Genomic DNA, 20332 nt, shown 5'->3' on the forward strand with positions numbered 1-20332 from the left:
CCTAGTGATCAATCAGTAACTTTGCGATATGGCAAGTCTTTGGTAAGACGACTGGGTGCTTGACGTGTGGATGCAATGTTGAACGCTCTAATCTACCTCCCACTCTAAGAACACCCTTCTCATCCAGGAGGGGATTGAGTTGATAGAGTCTATTTGTTCTATCCACATTTGTTCTGTTCGGTCTTCTTTGACCAACTGATTGGGTGTCACTTCCTTGACAATGATCTTGTGGCTACATCCTATGGCGTCCGCATAGTTAACACATGGATCAGTTCCTCCAACTATTGTCCAGCCAAGGTCTGTTCTTTGGGCAAAAGGCTCATTATCTTTTCCTGCCACAACTTCTCTGGGTACCAGCACTTGTGAACAATTGTAACCAATGAGCAGGCCTACTTCACATTCAGTCAGTGGAGCAATTTCTTCAGCCAGGTGCTCTAGGTGTGGCCACGCTCTTGCTGTCCTTTGTGTGGGAATATGACTCAAATTCGCAGGAATAAACTCTCTTGTGTATGTCACAGAAAGAGGAATTCTCCTTGAAGAATAGAAACCTCTGACCTGTAATCCAGACAGCCTTTGAATTGGTACTAAAGTATCTTTAGAAGACATTGTCGAGGGCTTTAACTGCACACATTTATTCTCTGCATCCAGAGCATCTGCCTTTTCTTTCAAGATGAATGTCGTGTCACTTTGGCTATCAAGAAGAGCATAGAGAAGAATCTCATGTTCAGGATTGCTTGTTGTGGATAACCAAACTTGAATGTTTGTGGATGTGAGATTACTTCTGTCACTTTGAATCACATGGTTTGATATCGCTTCACTTGGTGCTTCCTTGGGTTTGGTTTCTCTACTCTCTTTATTGTCTTCCATCTCTTTCATTTGTGGTTCCTTGTCACTTTCCTTTTCTTTCCTTTTCCTTGAGTTTTTGTCTCGTTCTTCATGCAAACATGTTTCCCTTTACGTGTGTCACACATCTTTCTCTTTTCACATTTCTTTGATTGGTGTCCAAAGCCTAGACATCCAAAGCTCAGTCCCTTGGTCTGCATAAACTTGACTCTTTCACTCAAGACCTTGTCCATAAACTTCCTACATGTGTGAATGCTATGATTTGGGTTTTCACAAAACACACATTTTTTTGTGTCAGGCGTCTCTTCTGCAGCACTCACTAGCACCTTTGCTCCAGCACTTCTTGACTTGGGAGATTTCGTTTTCTCTGAGTCACCTGCTTTGAGTGCATGAAGCGATGTTACTGAATTGCACGCAATCTTGGCTTCTCTCGCAATGAAGTCAACAAAGTTGCTGAATGTTGGGAAAGAACCATCTTGCTCTTCAATTTCAATGACCTTCCGATTCCATCTTGCTTTCAACCAATCAGGTAGCTTCCTTAGCATTCTCTGATTCTCATTGCAGTCATTCAAAACTTCAAGACTTTTAACCTGAAGCATGGCCGCTTCACATCCTCTGAGAAAATCTGAAAATTCTCGAAGTTCAATGCTATCCTTGCTACCAATCTTTGGCCATGATGTCAACTTATCTCTAAAAGCTTTGGCATTTACAAATGAACTTCCGTATCTTTCCTCCAAAGTGTTCCATGCTGAGTAATAAGCAAGCTCTGTTCCCAACAGAAAATAACTCTCAACAGCCTTTCTCGCCGGTCCTCCAAAATAATTGCGAAGATAGCAAATCTTCTCATTCACTGGGATGTTCTTTCTGTCTATCAGCATTTGAAACAACATTTTCCAATCCTTGTACTTGAGAGGATCTCCGTTGAAGACTGTAGGTTCTGGTACTGGTAGGCGACTTATGTGAATGGAATCAGCTAGAGCTTGGGCCAATGTTGTGGTACTATGTTCCTGTTTGCTTTCTCTTGGTTGTGACCTTGAGGTGGCTTGTGACATATAAAACGTCTCTGCATTTGCATTAAGTTGCGAATGTGCAAACTGATTCATCGGTTTAGATGTGGCATTTCTCCGTTTGCTCCTTTCATGCAGAAGGTCTGATATTTCTTCATCTGAGTTTTCTTCTTCATGGTACACTTTCAGACGTGCTTTAGCACCATTCATTCTCTTTACTGTTTCTAGCCTTTCAAGCTCCCTTTGCTTTTGCTCTAATGCCTTCTGTTTCTCAGCATTCTCTGCTTCAAGGATTTCAAGTGTCTTTCTTTCACTTTCCATTTCCCCATAATCTTCAGAGTCGCTTCAGTAGCAGCAAGCTCTGCAGCTGCTTCTTGCCTCTTTACAGACAACTTACTTGAGAATCTTGATTGCCTGCTATTTGAACTCTTGGATCTTTGAGAGGTTGCAGAATTGAATGCTGATCCTGTATCACTCCAGTGAACTAATCTCTTAGAAAGTTCTTCGTCTTCTTGTGCTGCTAATTTTTCTCGAGCTAGCTTTATCATTTTTGAGAAACCGCATCACAGGTGTCCACTCTGCAGCGAGTGTTGCATCATTAAATACAGTTACTTAGCATAAACAACTAATAACATGATTTTGCTGTGGATGCTGTTCAAGGATTAACATGATTGATGTGCTCTGTTATTTTCTGTCTGTTAGTGCAATTCTTGAGAAGATGGGCCTGCAGGGAAAAATCACCCCTTTGCAGCCCCCCCCCCAAATGGGACAAAACTTACTTATTCATGTAACCTGTACTGTTGCTGTTTTTGTCTACTGCCACTTCTGATTTGCTCTGCCTTTAGGATTGCAAGTATCGAGGGTTAGGCAAGGGAGTGAATGGGAAGCCCACTGCTGCTACATGGCAGTATTTACCGTTATGAATGAGGTGTTAGGGCAGGGGCCCTCTACCAGGCCTCCAGTCCTAATTGCCTCCATCCAGGAGGACACTCCAGGGCCCAGTTCAGCAGTGGGCAACCAAGCGCAGGATCAGGAAGAGGAGGAGGAGGAGGGCCAGCTGGAGCCAAGGGAAAAGAGAAAGAAGGACAGGGAGGATGAATTGTTTGATTTGATCAGAAAGGATATGGGATTACAGAGGGAAATGGAGGAAAGAAGAGCAGAGGAAGCAAGAGTGAGACTGGACAGGCTGTTCAGCTTGCTGGAAAAACTTGTTGAAAAATAAAACGTATAAAGTTCTGTAAGTAAAAATAATTGTAAATACTTAAACTTTATTTGCATTATTTTTTTCCAACTATGTACAACATAAAAAACATTTTGAACTCAATTATTAAAACGTGTAAACATAAGTACACCACTGAAAAAAAAAAATCACACAACAGGATTATTAACCAAAGTCCAGGATTAACCTGAGTTTCCCAGGAAGTATCTGGTCTTGGTCCAGCACATTCAGAAGGTGCCACAAGTGAGACCTTGGGCGTGTCCCCAGCTAGTAAGTGGAGCATCATATAGGGTGGTCTCCAGATGGTGTTTAGGGATGCTTGTTTCCACCGTCCACTGCATCATCTTGGTTTGCAGGGCTGATGTAATCGATGGCTGCCATGTCACTAAGATGTATTCGGAAAGATGCAAAAACAAAGTGGTGCAAACAATGCTGTTAATAAAGATATAACAAGTAATAGTCTAGCACTTTAAAAATTCACTACAAACAGAATACTTGCCTGTTAACAATAATCATGGTCCAAGGGTACCTCCTCCAGGGCAGACACTCAACAGATGGTTGGTATTGCCAGAGAGCACCACTGACTGCGGACGGAACAGTAAGATGAATAGCAGATGAGGATCTGAAAGGGCGGGAAACAGTGGTGATATGAAGCAGGTCACACAAATAGGAAGGAGCAGATTTATGGATACACTTGTACGTGAGAAGTAAGATTTTAAAGGTTATCCTGCCTTCTATGGGCAACCAGTGAAGCTGCTGAAGAACTGGGGTAATATGAGCTCTTGATGGAGTACGAGTTACGACCCGAGCTGCAGAATTTTGATGAAGTTGGAGTTTATGAAGGGACCGTTTAGGGAGACCAAATAAGAGGGAATTGCAGTAATCAGTACAGGATGTAATAAGACTATGGACAAGGATGGCAGCAGCATGGGGGGTAAGGAAGGGACGGAGTCGGTTAATATTACGTAAGTGGCAGTATGCAGACCAGGTTATGTAATTAATGTGAGACTGGAATGAAAGAGTATTATCAAGTATGACACCCAGACTCTTAACCTGAGGGGATGGAAGGGTGGGAGAACTTTCAATGTTAATGGAAAAACTGTGGGATTTGGTTAAGATAGAGGCTGACCAAAAGACCAGACAAGTAAAACTTCTGTTTTATTACTGTTAAGTTTAAGAAAATTGGAGGAGAACCAAGATCAAATCTCGATAAGACAGTTTGAGAGGGAGGTAGGTGGGAGGGATGAATTGGGTTTAGAAGAAATGTGGAGCTGGGTGTCATCGGCATAACAGTGAAAAATTTATATTATATTTTCGGAAAATATATAACCAAGAGGGAGCATGTAAATAATGAATAAAAGAGGCCCTAATACTGAACCTTGGGGCACACCAGCAGAAACAGGATAGAGACTTGAAGAGTGGGGTTTAAATTGGATAAACTGAGTGCAGTCTGAGAGATATGAGGTGAACCAGGCAAGGGGGGTGTGACTAATGCCAGTGGATGCTAACCGGTTCAGGAGGATATTGTGAGAAATGGTATCAAACACCGCACTAAGATCAAGAAGGATGAGGATGGATAGGAGACCAGAATCAGCTGCCATCAGAAGGTCACTGGTAATCCTTAACATAGCAGTTTCTGTGCTATGATTGGGGCTGAAACCAGATTGAAATTGTTCATAGAGATTATGGTCATTGAGGTGTAAGTGAAGCGGGGAGGCGACAACTTTTTCAAGAAGTTTTGAAATAAAGGGGAGATTTGATATAGGGCGAAGGTTATCAAAGTTATTGGGGTCTGCACCAGGCTTTTTGAGAGTTGGAATCACAGAAGCCTTTTTCAGAGATGAAGGATGGCAGATGAAAAAATAGCTGGGTTAATATTACTAATTTTCCTAAAAGTGATATTACGAGAAGTGCAGGTTTTGGAAGCGGTTATGTTTGCATTAAAAGAAATAAACATATGATCAGACTGGGGAAACAATGTAGCTTTACAATGGGTAGGGGTAATGCCAGAACAAAAGACCAAATCCAAGATATGTCCTTTAGAGTGGGTAGAAAACTTTATGTACTGTAGAAGCCCAAAACTTTCCAGGCAGGAGGTAAAATCTCTGGAAAGAGGGATTTTATCATTGTCCATATGAATGTTGAAGTCACCAACAATTATCAGATTTGGAGAAAGTACAGAGAAATTAGTGAGAAGAGCAGAAAATTCATTTAAAAACTCCTTATTTGGCTTAGGTGGCTGATAAACAGTACATATAATGGTGGGGGTAGATCCAGGGAGCTGTAATGCAATGTATTCAAATGAATGGGAGGATGGGGCAGAGACTTTCCAGTGCTTCCGGTGAATTATTCCGCGACCTCCGCCCCTCCCTGAGTTGCGAGGTTGACAGGTGTAAACAAACTCAGATGGAGTGGATTCATTGAGAGAAACAAAATCATTGGGCTGTTGCCACGTTTCAGTCAGGCAAAGAAAGTCCAACTTACGATCGGAGTGGAGATCCTGGACGAGATGTCCCTTACCAGTGAGAGAGCGGATGTTTAATAGACCGAAGTTAAAGCTGGAGCTACCATTCCTGACAGTGGGCTTAGTTGATCTAGCAAGGTGGTCCAGGATGTTGTGGTCGACAGCCCAGTCAGTCTTGTGGGGAGGACGATGAGTTTTAGACCAGATGGACACTATTGAGTTAGTGTCATTGATGTTGAAATTCCACCAAAGCCCTCGGTGGATATACCCGCAGCGGGGCTTGACGGCGATGTCTGGGTAGAAGTAAGAGCCACAGGTGGAGAGACAGCCAGGCAAAAACAGAGACGCAAAAGATCCGTAGCAGAGTACGGGAGAGAAGCTGTCGCCGGGTGATGAACGATGGATAAAACAACCCAGGTGAGCACGAACCACAGCAACAGCCTGTGGATCCACATCTTAATCAGGGCCGAGCACTGAACACAAACGGTTGGAAGAGACCAGATGAAAGTAGGGACCGGGCAAACAGCTGACAGCTGCAGCGCAAGCAATATGTAAAGTGGACACTAGGTGCTAGATTTAAACCAGAAGGGAAACCCTTCTAACAGGAAGAGCAGTGGAGGAGTCAAGGAAGTAGTGAATTGTTGTAAGTTGTTAAAACTATAATTTATTTACAAAGAAAGCATTAAAATACTCTGGCCAGGCAGAATATGAAGTTAAAAACATTAAAATAATACAGCTAAAATCCAATGGCCTCAGCCACGAAGATAAAATCCCATAAAAGTCCAAATGGCTCAGAAACCGGCAGAATCGTCGCTGTCCTGTCTGCCTCTTCGTTCTGGTGCCAACTAAAAAGGAGAGAGGGGGAGCGGCAGTCACCATTCTTTGTATCTCACCGGAAATTTGTCTTAGATGGGATTGATCGGGACTTACCCCGGATGGGCAGAGCTCCTAACTCTGCCCGCCACTGTGCTGTGCTTCACACGCGTAGCCATGGTCTCGCCGTCCCAGGGACATAAGGCACCATCCCGCTGCCTCCGATTGGTCCCAGGTGTGTCAGGTTAATGATCAGGAGGGGCGGTGGAATGGGCATCCCCCCGGAACAAATCACATATTAGAAAACAAAAAGCATGCAAAACCCCACAAAATAAAACACTACAAGCTAATAAAAGATCAAAGAATAAAACACAGCACTACATGCAAGGAAATAAAAACACCAAGTTAAACTTGTCCATTCCACCCTGTGACAAATAGAAACCCGCAAATATTGAGAAAACAAGTCAAAACAGGGTGGCGCCTTAGATACTTGATTCAAATTGTTGTCAGCAACTGAAAAAAATATAATAAAAATAATGATAATAATAATAATAATAATAATAACAGGTGAGCAGCGGCAGCCAGGCGCACCAGCATTCACTCAACCGGAAGTCCTGACAGAAGTCCTGTCATTAGCTGTTTCCGTGTCCAAACGCAGCAGCCACCAACCATCAGCTACCTCGCCATCTCTCCTGTCCTGCCAGGCCCTCTTATTGGGCCTCTGTGACCTCCCAGGTGTGCTAAGTAAGTAATCAGGGAAGGGCGGAGTCTCTCCAGGACAAGTTAACAAATAATACAATAAAAACATGCAATAAAACCATAAGAAGAAAACACTGTACAATATTAAAAGATAAAAACTAATAAAACACAGCAACACATGCAAAATAAAAACACTTAAAGTCAAACTTGTCCATTCCACCCCGTGACAACTATACTGCTGCATAGGCTGGGCTGTACTTACTTGTAAGGTTTTAAAAACTGAGCTTTAAAATGAATAGTGGCAAACCAAGAGAGGCCGACAGTGATCACTGGCTTTTATAAGGGGCTTGTTCAGATTGAATAGAACAAGATACAAAGCATTAGAACATGTTAAAAATTACAACAGCCTTGATGAATGCAGAGTAGTTTAGACCTGGAAGCAGGGTTCATACGTCACTTAAAGACCGGATAATAGAGCGTGCCATGGAATGATGAGTTGAAGCGCACAGGCTCCCACACCTTGGACTGGCCTCTTGTAGGGAGTAATTAGGGGGAGTTGATGTTGGAGACATTGGTACCCTCCATTTGCGGGGATGAAATGCCCTGGAGGAGGGTAACGGGCCTGCCTGTACAGTGGGCTGTTGCGGAGCACCCTGGAGTCATGCACTGACCCAGGCCGGCCCACATATGTATCAAGGAAGCGTCCCTGATGGTCACAAATTGCCTGTAGGTTTATTGATGGGAACAATTTTCTGTTCCTGTAGCACTAACCATCAGGACCACTGGGAGGCTTGATGCAGACATGGCAGCTGTCAAATGCACCAGCTGCTTTCAAAAAGGCTCTGTGTCTTGCTAGCCCTGCAAACCCATGAGACACGACGTCTAGGTCGTGCAGATCAGGGGTCTGAGGGAGGGGGATGACCTGATGGCGAATAGCCACCACCTCCTCTGGGACCCTGTGGATGATGTGATGAACAGTGGAATGAGGTATTGCAAACACTCTGGAAACAACTCTGTAGGCTGCTCCATTTGCCAGCCAGAAAAGAAAAACAAGGACCTCAAATGTTGCACCACAACCATGTGTCTGATCCTGTTTAATCAGATTCAGCAGCACTTTCCGAGACTCCCTGGCTCAGGCGAAAATCAGGTCTAGTGTCCTCATTGTTAAAAAACCTGTCCAGGACAGCTCTGTAATTAATAAAAAGATTAGAAAGAGAGCCATTAGAGTTTTGGCATCCATCATTTCCCACTGTCACCAATGGGGAGAGGTGGTAAGGGTGGGAACAGCTGGCGACGCAAATCTGAAGGCTAGACCGTTCCATTTCACAGCCTCACCCGGCCTGTGCAGCCCATGAATTGGGACACACAGAGTGCTCATTGATCTGCCTCTCTGACTGCTGTGTGTGCTCCCAACACGGGGGAAAGATGCAGAACTACTTGTTGCTTAAGGCCGTTTTTTATATACCCCTACCCTAATTGAGCTGTGAAATGGCTTAAAAAATTAGGTTTCAACTAAAGAAGCTAACATGCAGCCTATATTCCTCGAAAAAATTTAGAACCCAGTAAAATTGTTCTTGTACAATGCTAATCTTAGAAAAAAAACAAGATAACATAAAACATGCTAAAACTTGATGCTACATGTAGTTAATTTTGGTGCTAGTTAAGCAGTATACGGGACACAAGACAATGCCTTCAAACTGTGAAAATTGGCTAAGTCCAACATTCCCATCAAAATTTGGACTAGCTATCATATGATATATGATATATCAGATGTTATGCTATACTATCACTAAAACAGCAAACTTTGTGAAAAAAAAACCAACACTTCTCATTCTCTAAACATTTGGCCACAGCTGTAGATTACACTATCAGTGCTTGTTCACTCCTGTCAATAATTACATTTCTAAATTCTCATTGTGCTGTTACAGGTAAACAATATCCAATATTTTATCTAAATGACTACTTTGTCTTTGAAAAGGTGAAGAGCCTGAGGCCGGTAACAGTCCAGTTCTACTCTAAGTATATCCTTAAGGTGGCTCACAGGACAAGGCCACATTCCTGTCCTGCCAGAAGAGAAGAGAAACTTCAGAGTCTTCATGCAGTTCAACCATCCATCCATCCATCTTCATCCGCTTTATCCGGGGCCGGGTCGCGGGGGCAGCAGCCTAAGCAGAGAAGCCCAGACCTCCCTCTCCCCAGCCACCTCCTCCAGCTCATCCGGGGGAACACCAAGGCGTTCCCAGGCCAGCCGAGAGATATAATCTCTCCAGCGTGTCCTGGGTCTGCCCCGGGGCCTCCTCTCTGCAGTTCAACCACACCTGTCATATTCCGTACGGTGTTCATGCAGTTTTCTACCCAGTCATGTTTAGAGGCATGATCAGCCAGCCAGACATCTGGATGATCATCTGGAATAAACAAAAAACTAAAGAAGACATATGTTACTTCATCTTTTATCTTTATCTTTATTATTATTATTATTATTATTATTATTATTATTATTATTATTATTATTTTGCATTTTTCATTGTTAGGCATTAGGTTTATTGCCTTTGAAATCATTTTAAAAATTTTAGTAGTCCTTGCCAACTTCTTTCCCTCCTCCATGTTACTGCGCCAGCTTGTCAGCATCTAATTGGGGTTGGGAGTGGAACAGAAAGTAAGGAAATCCAAAGTGCCATTAAAACCAGGAGAGGTTCTTACATTTCAGAAAAAGGGATTATTAAAAAGTATTCAAAAGAAATGTCCTCAGTGCCATATGTGATTTAGGAACCCTACAGAGCATTTTGCAAAGTAACACATTCTTATGATTTGACCCTCTTATGGGCCAAGCTACAGCTGTCAGGGATGGTGATGTAGGTACAGAGCATGTGAGAGTGTGGTCAAGTAAATGTCTCTTGTCTAAATGTCTAGATGAAGGCACAAGGGGATCAATGGCAAGGCATAGAGATTAAGTATGTTCAGTCTTCAGTGGACATTCCATTTCTAGCACAAAAGCACATGTAAAGGTTAGTAGATTTAGGAGGTGAACTGGTGACCTGACAACTTCTGCCTGTGTTTATGTGTGTTTGTGTGTGTCCTTTTGTCTTCTTTCCCTTCTCTGTTCCCATGTCCTCCTAATGTGTGACAAAGCCCTGGGGTAGAAGCTGCTTTTTAGTGTGTTTTTTCAGGTTTTAATGGTCCAATATCTCTTCCCTGTAGGTAAACAGGTGGTGTCCTGGGTGTGGGGAGTCTTTGCATATACTGGCTTTCCATTTAAGGCAGCCAGCATACACAGCAGGTCTGTGCATGTAAATTTATGAACAATACTTAATTAAGAAAAAACGGGCTGCTTGGTAACCTTGATTGGCTATAAATTGCTAATGATTGTTATATGCCCACTATACCCAATTATAAGTGTTGAGGTCAATGTGTGACCCCCCCCCCCCCCCCCCCCCCCCCCCCCGATATGTAACTTGTGAGTAGTTTCAAACTAGATTTCTGTTATTACTACTGCACACATGCAGTACCTTTACGACCCACACTTTGGGAAACACTGCCACGTTTTTAGGTTTTTAGTCATCCAGGTCATGATAATCTGCGGACCCTTTTTCCAATAGTACCTACTCGGATCGATACGCCAACCTCGAATGGTTTTCCATTACAAATGACGCCGCTGTCCAGCCAGTCATTTCGCTTGGAAAACCCTGAAAACCTACACTGTAATATGTTGCTGCCGCCCTGCGTTGGCTCGCAGGCACAGCAGATTGGTCGGCGGAGTGGTTGTTGTAAAGGAGACCACGCCCCCTCTCAGAGTTTGGCATCGGGGGATGGTGTGAAGGAAGGCAGGAAACCATGGATCCCACTAAAGAACAGCTGGAGAAAACGGTGGACATTTATCGAGATACGTGGGTCCGCTTCCTGGGTATGTGTTGTTTAACTGGTTTCTGGTTACTTGCGCTAAATTCACTGCCAGGACAGAGTGGGGACCAAATGCTAGCTAGCTCGGAGTTAGCAAAGGCAGCTAACCACTCTCCTCAATATCTATTTATAGTAAAGTTGCCTGTTCAAGGTCGTTTTGTTACTGCATTGTATAATTTTGAAGCATTGAAGGTATGCTCGGCAGTGTCGCGGTTTTGTTTCCACACTTATGTAAGACGCAGTGCGCTACTAACTCCACGGCGTGTAGTTGTCCCGGTTAGCCCTTAAAATCACTCAGTGAAGGCAGTTGACGAGCAAGTTGAGACAGTGACTCAACCACTGAGAAACGGCCAGGCGTGATCCTATGAAAGATTAGTGTATTTCTCCCTTTACTTCCCCATCTCTACCAGCTATTACAGCGAGGGAGGGCGCGAGCAGCAACCAGTCCTGAAGGGCATCAACTCTGCAGCTGTTCCCACAGGCTACATGCCTCCTCAGCTTTCATAACATATACTAGGCAGCAGTAACACGGTAGTAGCAGTATGTATGCGGCGTAATGTGTATTCCTGTCATTTTTGTATGTGTCAATATGCCGCAGCAGTGAAAGCACCTACATGTTAAATCAGTTGCAATAATGATCTTATTACGATGTGTGCCGGTATTCATGTGGATGCTACTTTGACTTTAACTTAAAAGCACTGAAGGTCAAGCATGTCACTCATGGCAAAAGTAGTCCTCCACCTGACAAAAACCTGAGGGTTGACTCGAACGTGAATAACAGAGGCTGATACTGTCCCAGCCTCCAGATTCCCCAAGCTCCCAACGTGAACAGGCAGAGTAACCTGCTGGACACAAAGGATCTGCTGATAATTTCCTGGTGACAAAATACAGGACACCCCCTGAGGTCAGGTCCGAGCTGTTTTGGCAGCACAAGGGTGACCTAAAAATATTAACCATCAGTTTTTTGTTTTCCAGCTATATTATTCTGTACATTAACCCCCTAGGACCTGGCGTCCACATATGTGGACATCACATTTTGGGTTATTTAGACCAAAATACTCAATTTTGCTCTACAAGGGCCTGATATCCACTCACGAGGACATTATACTGCTACTGTTCTATCGAAACTTTAAATGAATATCTGCATATGTGGATCTCATTGTTCTTAGAAACAAAAATCAGGTAAAAAAAAAAAAAAAAAAATCTGGTAATTCTTTGTTTTTACATTCATCGGGCCCCAATATGGCCAAATATCAAAGAGAACTTAAAAATGCATGCTGTGGAAGAGTTCGGGTCTTAGGAGGTTAAGAAACATTACACATTTCTACATGAAATTATTATTAATATTACATGTCTCCATACTGTGATGAAATTGCTAGGTGGTGGTTGTCCAACTCAAACTTAACTGATCTTAATTATAACAAAATAATCAGTTAAATTAGTAGGAAGATCCATCAATGACCTTTGAGATGACCTAAATTCCTTACGTTTGGTTGTTTTAGAGATATTTTGAGCATGTTACCACAAAGTATTGAATGGCGCACTTTTTTCCCCCCAAATCAAAGTGTTTTGGCGGTGAAACACGGGAGGCTATTTATTGGTGGATGGCATTAGAAGAGACAGTGGCTTGTCTGATGTGCTTGTAGATTAATACCAACTTACTTTTATAATCTGATGCTAATAAATAATGCAGCAGAATTGCCCCGCTGCATACGTGAGCACTCACTAATTGTTCATGGAAATCTCTAAACGTCACTTTTATCACCCACGTCCTGCTATCTTTTTCAGCATTTGTGGTCCTTATCTCTGCTGCTTATCTTATCTTGTGAGCACATAAAACACACCCAATCTCTCTAACTAACCTTCCTACCTTGCTGGGCAAACAGCAGTCAGTAATACAAAGGAATGGCATATTTTCTTATTAGACAGTGCTTTCTTAGATAACCTTATCAGTACACCATTTGATGGCATGCACAGTAGAAAAGAAGGGCTCTTATCTTTTAGTTAATGTTACCCTCACCTTCTGGTCCAAATCCAGTAGCTGACCTGGACAGTAACAGTCAAATATTTAAAATGAAAAAGTGTACCATGTGATGAAATTTGGGACTTTGGGACGCAGCCGTGATTACTGCTGTGTAGCATCCCCCCTTCTTGTAACAATAGTCCATAAATGTCTGGGAACTGAGGAAACCAGTTGCTTGACTTTTGGGAGAGGAATATTGTTCCGTCCTTGTCTGATATAGGACTAGATGCTCAGCAGTCCTGGGTCTTCTTTGCTGTATTTTTCGTTTCATGATGCATTCATTGTTTTTTCAGTTGGAAGAAAATCTGGACTGCAGGCAGGCCAGTTCAGCACCTGGACTATTTGACTATGAAGCCATTCTGCTGTAATAGACACAGTTTGTGGTTTAGTATGGTCCTGCTAAAATATGCAAGCACTGTCTAGATGGGAGCATGTTGCTCTAAAACCTTTCAGCATTGGTAATGCTTTTCCAGATGTGCCAGCTGCCAGTTTTATAGGCAGTAATGTACCCCCATACCATAAGAGATGCACGCTCTTGAACTGTGTGCTGATGATGAAGTCAAATGGTCTCTCTCCCCTTTAAACCTTAGGAGACAGAGTCAAAGCAGCCATGCTTCTTAATTTAAACCTTGGCAAAATACACAGAGATGAGTTGTGAAAAATGACAGTTTGAGTTATTTTTTAGATATCTCACTGCAGTCTCAGCGTGTCTCCTTGCACCTGTGCCTCAGCAATAAGTCCTGGATTGTCAAAACAGTCATTTTCAGTTTGGGTAAGTGGAGGAAGTAGCAGGAAAGCAAATTTAGTAGGTGGAACAGGTTAAGAAGGTGGAATTGTGTTGATATTGTCAAAAAAACAAAACCCAAAACAACCTTGAAATGACTGAAAACCAGTGTGAGCTATGTTAAAAGCTGCAGCCAAACCAATTGTGCATATACTTGAAGTGTTGCAGTTCTTGTTTAGACTGATTTTTATTTCTATTATGATGTGATCACTGTTGGGTGTGTTTGGAACTGGTTCAGACTGCAAGGCATTTATTCCTCCAGTTCAGCAACTTTTGCCATGGCTGGTTTTTGTATAGGGTCGTCTTGTGGCACACGTTCTTTGTGAAAACACCAATCGTAACATTATAAGATCCATGATGTTTGCCTATACTTTAATCAATCGCTTGGTATTCGGTAACTTCTGTCTTTTGTATACAGTTGTTGCTACTCTGACTGCTCTTTCTTTTAGTTTTATGTCACATGTGGTCAAGACAAAAACAAGCACTACATCGTGTATACTCAGACTATTTTTGATTACATGGGATTTAGCTGATTTTTGATGTGTTAAAACACAAAGCTTGTGACAGACATGTTGGCAGTGCTTGAACAGTAGCTTCAGTTTTGCCTGCAGTACCCTTGATGTAATCATACAGCGGCAGCAGAATTTGACTCCACCACACTCCACTGGTTCTGTTGTCATTGAACCAAAGATAATGCTTCTGTGTGACTGGTGTTAATTGTACCAGTGATGTTCATGTACTATGGGATATGGCGCAGGTGACTTCTTAATAAAAGATCTAGGAAGTGTAAGTCATTCCACCATCATTGGAATGGAAATGGAAAGAGATACAGCTGTTTATTAGCCCCTTCGTTTCAGGATTTGTATCCTGTCCTGCGATCTAGCTTATAAATAAATACTGCAGAGATCCTCTACTTTGAATATCATAAATTCTTTATTATTATGAATAAAAGTTTAGAACTATTAATTAGCTTTCTGCTCTGGAGCTTCAGCACCTGATAGGCTATTGTGTATGTAAAGCAGACTTAGAATGCATTTATATCTCTGTTCCCACAGGGTATGCCAACGAAGTCGGGGAGGCCTTTCGTGCTCTTGTGCCAGTGAGCTTGGTATGGGGCAGCTATGCTGTGGCCACTGCATATGTTACTGCTGATGCCGTGGACAAAGGGAAGAAAGCAGCTGTGGTAAGATATTGCCATTAGTTTATTGTATCTTCATTAATAAACCTTATAGAGTACATTTTTATTTTTATGTAACAAGGAAAGGGTTTAAATACATCTTAGCTTTTAGTGACTTTAAGTTGAATTCTAATTCGTTTTCCCCCTTGCTGAGATTCATTTGTGTTTGTCTGACCTCGATATTTACCAACTACCAGGTGTACATTGCAAGTTTGTGCGTAAAAAAACAACCCCTAGTCACATGTGCTCAGGATCCAGCATGGTACTTTAGATGTGCAAAGGTCTGTACAGGCTTGCAACTAGCTGTGAAAATGAATGTAAATTCGCTCATGTTCTTCAATAGTCCAGAACACAACACTTTCTTTCCTGTATTTACTTTTATTCCTCCCGCCCCAGACACATCTGGCCAATAAGCAGACTGGACATTCTCTCACTTGGTTTGTAGTTACACATGTTAGTTTGATTGGAGTTCCCTTGGATTTTTCTGTGTGAACAGAAACCAAACCACGGAGAAAAGCTACAAGTTTGCAAACTCATCATCTAAATTGGACCATAATAAATGAACCATAGGTGTGTAAACGACCTTAGTTGATCCGAGATCCCTGGAATGGATTTGATCTTGAGACATGGTACTTTATAAGTGTTTTTATTTGAACAGTTTGACTTTTACATACTAAAACTGGCAAGTAAATATATATGTTTTTAATGGGTTATAAGCCCCACAAGTGTCCACTATCTGAAAGGATCATAAAGAAACACAGACATGTTTCTATTTTCCTCTTATTGTTCTTTCTTTGTATTCTTTTTTCTTCTTGAACCTCAAGGCAAAACATTCTGAAATTTGTCCCACTGATTTGCTAAACCAAACTTGGGACATAGACTTGGCGCACCTTTTTTTTCCCCTCTTATAACCATTTGGCACAGCTGTAAGCAAACATTTACTATCTCAATAAATGTCTATGTGTCATGATGTCAACCTAATACGAGATCTAGGGAGACTGTGCATTCCTTGTAACACCTCATAGTTGCAACTGCAAAATTTAATTTGATCATAGTTTAAAATAAATGAATGGAAACTTTTTTTTTCTTCATTTTTTGCAAAAGGTGGTACAAGTGATCTTCAGACTAAAAGAGAATGCATTTTTCATATTGCTGCTTGTAGCTTTTGGTTCAATTGAAAAGTCCAGCTAAACTTGCTTATCCCCTTCACTGCTGCTTGAAACTTTCATCATTAACTGTGTTTAAAACCTGACCTCAACAGTTGTGACAACCCTCATTTTTCCAAATATCCAACTGTGTCTCAAGGCCCATGGGGACAACCCAGGGAGGACAACAAGGGTTGCTGTGGCAGTGGTGGACACATTTGTGTGGCAGGCTCTTGCATCTGTGATCATCCCAGGATTTACCATTAACCGTGTGTGTGCCGCGTCGCTGTACCTGTTAGGAAGGACCACGAGGTGGCCATTACCTGTCCGCAAGTGGACCACCACTGCTATAGGTCTCTCTACAATCCCCTTCATCATCACTCCAATAGACAGGTAAGCACAAGTTACAGTATATTCACTCACTCATCCAAATCATTAAATTCAATGGCACTTCCTGTTCCAACATGACTGCACACCAGTGCACAAAGCAAGGTCCATAAAACATGGATCTTCCAACACCTCACAAGTGGGCTTGTGGAAGAATGATAAACGCACTCCTAAACCTTGTGGATAGCCTTCCCAGACTGACACCATATTAAATCCTATTAAAGCCTGTGTTGTATATGCTTAAATCGATTATTTTTAACATGATTTTTTTAAATGTTTCTACTGTAACACATTATGTTTTATGTTAGTATTATGTCTTCATGGGATTTGTCTTTCCCCAACAAATGTCCTATTCACTGCTAGTTAAATAAAGGATAAAATATACAGGGCCCAGGTGTTTTGAGACATGTGAGACACATGAAAGAAGAAATGCATTGCTTGTTTTTTCATGGGAGTAGAATAATGCTAGATGTATTCTTTAAAATACTTAAAAAAACAAACAAAAAATACAAAAACAGTCATGCTAAAAATTCAGAAATATTTGTAAAAATGACACCTAATTCGTTTAAAGCTTTTAGTTTAAAGAGCTGAAATGTTTTATATCATCCCTTGTTGATGAAGCCTGAAAAGTTTACACCACCCTAAGCACAATGTATAGCGGTCATTAATAATAAAAAAAGAGGAATATTAATTGGTGATTAATTTTATCCCAAAGTTTGGGGAATTTCTTCGTTACAACCAAAACATTAAACACAAAGTTTAAAAAAAAGAGCCTTAAAAATCCATCTATTTTCTGACACTTTCTTGGTCTCGGGTGCAGCAGTCTGAGCGGAGTTGCTCAGACCAACTCTCCGAGGCCACCACCTCCCGGAGGATCCTCAGGTGGACATGCCTGAAACACCTCATCTAGCATACAGGAGCCATCCTGGCCAGATTCCACAACAACCTTAACTGCCCCCCGTAGGTGCAGAGGAGTACCACTCTGGTCTGAGTCCCTTCCCAACTAATGTCTTCAGCTTGACTATAATGAAAGAGTCCCTCCCCTGGGGGGAAGCCCCACCACTTGTAAGGGCAATCTCATCCTTTCTGACACTACCCAGGTTGATTCCCCAAATAAAATACTTGATTAAAACAGAAAAAATAGATTAACATAAAGGAAAGGATCTCATTAGTAAAAACCTAAATAAAATACAGCAGAACAGAATAAGAATCTCAGTAAGTTAAAAAAAACAGATAGAATAAGAGAGGTTATTTATCCAAAATAAATAATGGCAATTGCTTAAATATACCACAGCATAGTTAATGTCCCCGGTTTTAAGTCCGTGTGTATTGTTTATAACAAAAAATTGTTTTAAAATATGGGTGCTGCACAATATTACATGTACAACTACCTTCTCTTTATAAGCAAATTCAGCCACTATCACTCACTGATAAAACGTTGCATAACAGCAGCCGTTGAAAGCAGAAGTGTTCTTTGCAGCCCTTCTGCTTTAGGAAATGGAACCAGAAATAATTTCATGGGAAATAAAAGCATTTTCACTCCCATGTTCTCTGCAGGTCAGTGGATTACCTGCTGGACTCCAGCCTTCGGAAGGTCTACGGTGATGAAGAGAAGCACAAATAAGGAGGGATCACGGAGGACAGACTGTCCCCCTTCTAACCGAGGAGGAGTCCAGTCTGTGCAGACCATTGCTGATGTGTAAAGAAGGGATCCATGAAATGAGATTAGTCCACAGTTAGTCAGATAAACTATTATACTGTAGTTTTTTTTTTAATTGCAGAACTATGAAATGTACTACATTAGTTAAGATAGATAAGAAGTGAAAACCGACTGTGTGAAATATCCCTTTTGGGGAATTTAAAACTCTCAGGGGCGATCTGGGTGGTGACAGCAAAATATTTAAATGGGTATGATGGTTTAAAAAAAGGGACTTTACATAGTACAGTGAACCTCTGCTCTTTGGGAGCGGTATACATATATATATTTTTACCATACTCCTGATATCTTATAGAGACACAGCACAATGTGAACTGTTACTCTGAGGCTTCACTTGCTGTATTTATTAGCCATATTCAGCGGTACTGTAATGACAGGCCAAAAAGCCATTCTGTTATTCATTGCCAACTTAAAGTTTGACTTTGTTTTTGTCCTTTTTTGAAAGGGTTTTCTTACTTGGAAGGTTAGTGAAAGCATTCTTTACAACCATCTGTGTATACAGTACCAGATCAGTGTGGACTACAGTGTAATTTACTGCAGTCTGAAGATGTTAGATCTATAACTACATGTCTCTCTGGCACCAATAGTGTTGATTCCTGTAGGCCTCAGATTAAACTGATTGATCAGACTTTGAATGATTACTGTCCAAAGGGCCAGTGTCATTGATATGCACAAAACGTTTTAAGGGATTCAGAAATATGCAGATACTCTGTGCTTATAAGCAGTTCTTTGAGACGTCAAGAGACGTATGCTGAATCTCATGCTGAACTATGCAAGGGAAAAAGTAACTTGCCAGTAAATGGACATCGTTTTCCCGTCTCGTGAGTGCGCACAAATTTTGATGAAAATGTAGCGCGATACTTTGATTAGATGTCACTTTTTTTTAGCTGAAACACTGAGGTAAAGGCCATCAGCAATAACCTTTGTTTAACATGTTTGTGTCACGCTGTTTTATTTTTGTCAGTGAGGGAAAAGCCTGTGATGTTTCACGTGGTGACACAAAGAAGTGATGCCAGTCACAAGATCACCTAAATACTGCTTTGTTTTGTTTTGTTTGAGGGGGGGTTTCCATTAAAACACATACTCAAATCTCCAGGATGTGCAGTATTTAATGTTATCATCTTACTGTAAGCACGTTTACTTTGTGGTGTTTTTCAGCCTGATTTTAGTCTTATTTTCATTTGTCATAGCAGGAAGCGTAAAGGCTCTGATGTCTGCTTGCAGTTAATGTACCGATCAGCTGTGCTAAAGGGAATCGGGACACTTGAATGACAAATTGATGTCATCGATTACACCAGTGCTTTTCCTGCTGTGACATGTCAAAATGCCTGCCTTGATTACAAAGTGTTCCGGTGCCACCCTTGTGAAAATGCTCTTATTCAGTTTCAACATTTCTGATTTGCATGTTGCAAAAAAAAAGGGGGGGGGGGGGGGTTCTTTAAAATGTATGTGTGACTTGTGTGACTGTGTGTTACAAGCGGGAATAATGAGTCACAGTTTCAGCCTTAACTGACAAAAAAATAAAAGGTCAAACCTCAAACTTTCGTTTACTGTAGTTCACAACATGGAGTGTGATGAATGTTAAAGCTCCATTCATTAGAGTGGATATCTGATATTAAGCAGTCCTGTTATTCTGTACCAAAACTGTAATGAAATAAATGATCTGTGTCTGTTCATGGTTTGTTTCAGTGATTGCTTTAATCTCATCACACCTGCTTCTCAAGTTATTTATATTTATGGCTTTAACGTTCTCCGAGTATCCACCTCTGAACTTCAGACAGAATATTGGATTTTACGATGCACTGTCTGAGCGAGGCCTTCCTGGAAGAACACTATTCTCTGCTGTTTCAAGTGGCAGCATAACAACTTGCTCTTTGTGTGGTCAATTTCTGTTTGACTGACTGTCACTTTCTGATGAAAGAGGTGTAGTTTAACCACTGAAATGGGGGCTCTCTAAAGCAGCGGTCCCCAACCCCCGGGCCTCGGACCGGTACCGGTCCGTGAGTCGTTTGGTACCGGGCCGCGAGAGTTGAGGCTCAGGTGTGAAATGTATGGTTTTCAGGGTTATTTTGTTATCGTTTTTATCGTTGACTCGGTTTTCCTGGGTCTTTTCACGTGTGTTATGAATAAATCTTCTTTTTTTCGGTACCGGTACTA

The 20332-nt window shown here is 41.7% G+C and overlaps 1 protein-coding gene across 1 annotated transcript; it reads left to right on the forward strand.

The window, feature by feature from the left end:
* The first annotated feature begins 10819 nt into the window (after nucleotides 1–10819).
* mtfp1 (mitochondrial fission process 1) lies at nucleotides 10820–19838 on the forward strand. Its single transcript, XM_063480649.1, has 4 exons — nucleotides 10820–10946; nucleotides 14805–14932; nucleotides 16232–16464; nucleotides 18016–19838. The coding sequence occupies exons 1-4, from the start codon at nucleotides 10877–10879 to the stop codon at nucleotides 18080–18082; spliced, it is 498 nt and encodes a 165-aa protein (XP_063336719.1). The 5' UTR covers nucleotides 10820–10876; the 3' UTR covers nucleotides 18083–19838.
* Nucleotides 19839–20332: the final 494 nt, after the last annotated feature.

Source organism: Pelmatolapia mariae, linkage group LG7 (assembly GCF_036321145.2).
Source record: "Pelmatolapia mariae isolate MD_Pm_ZW linkage group LG7, Pm_UMD_F_2, whole genome shotgun sequence".
NCBI classification, from domain to species: domain Eukaryota; kingdom Metazoa; phylum Chordata; class Actinopteri; order Cichliformes; family Cichlidae; genus Pelmatolapia; species Pelmatolapia mariae.

Bases quoted from the DNA above. Each gene is read 5' to 3' on its own strand.
- mtfp1 (XM_063480649.1), top strand. From the start codon at position 10,877: ATGGATCCCACTAAAGAACAGCTGGAGAAAACGGTGGACATTTATCGA. The intron at 10,947-14,804 runs GTATGTGTTGTT...CTGTTCCCACAG, and splicing joins TACGTGGGTCCGCTTCCTGG to GGTATGCCAACGAAGTCGGG. The intron at 16,465-18,015 runs GTAAGCACAAGT...TGTTCTCTGCAG, and splicing joins ATCATCACTCCAATAGACAG to GTCAGTGGATTACCTGCTGG.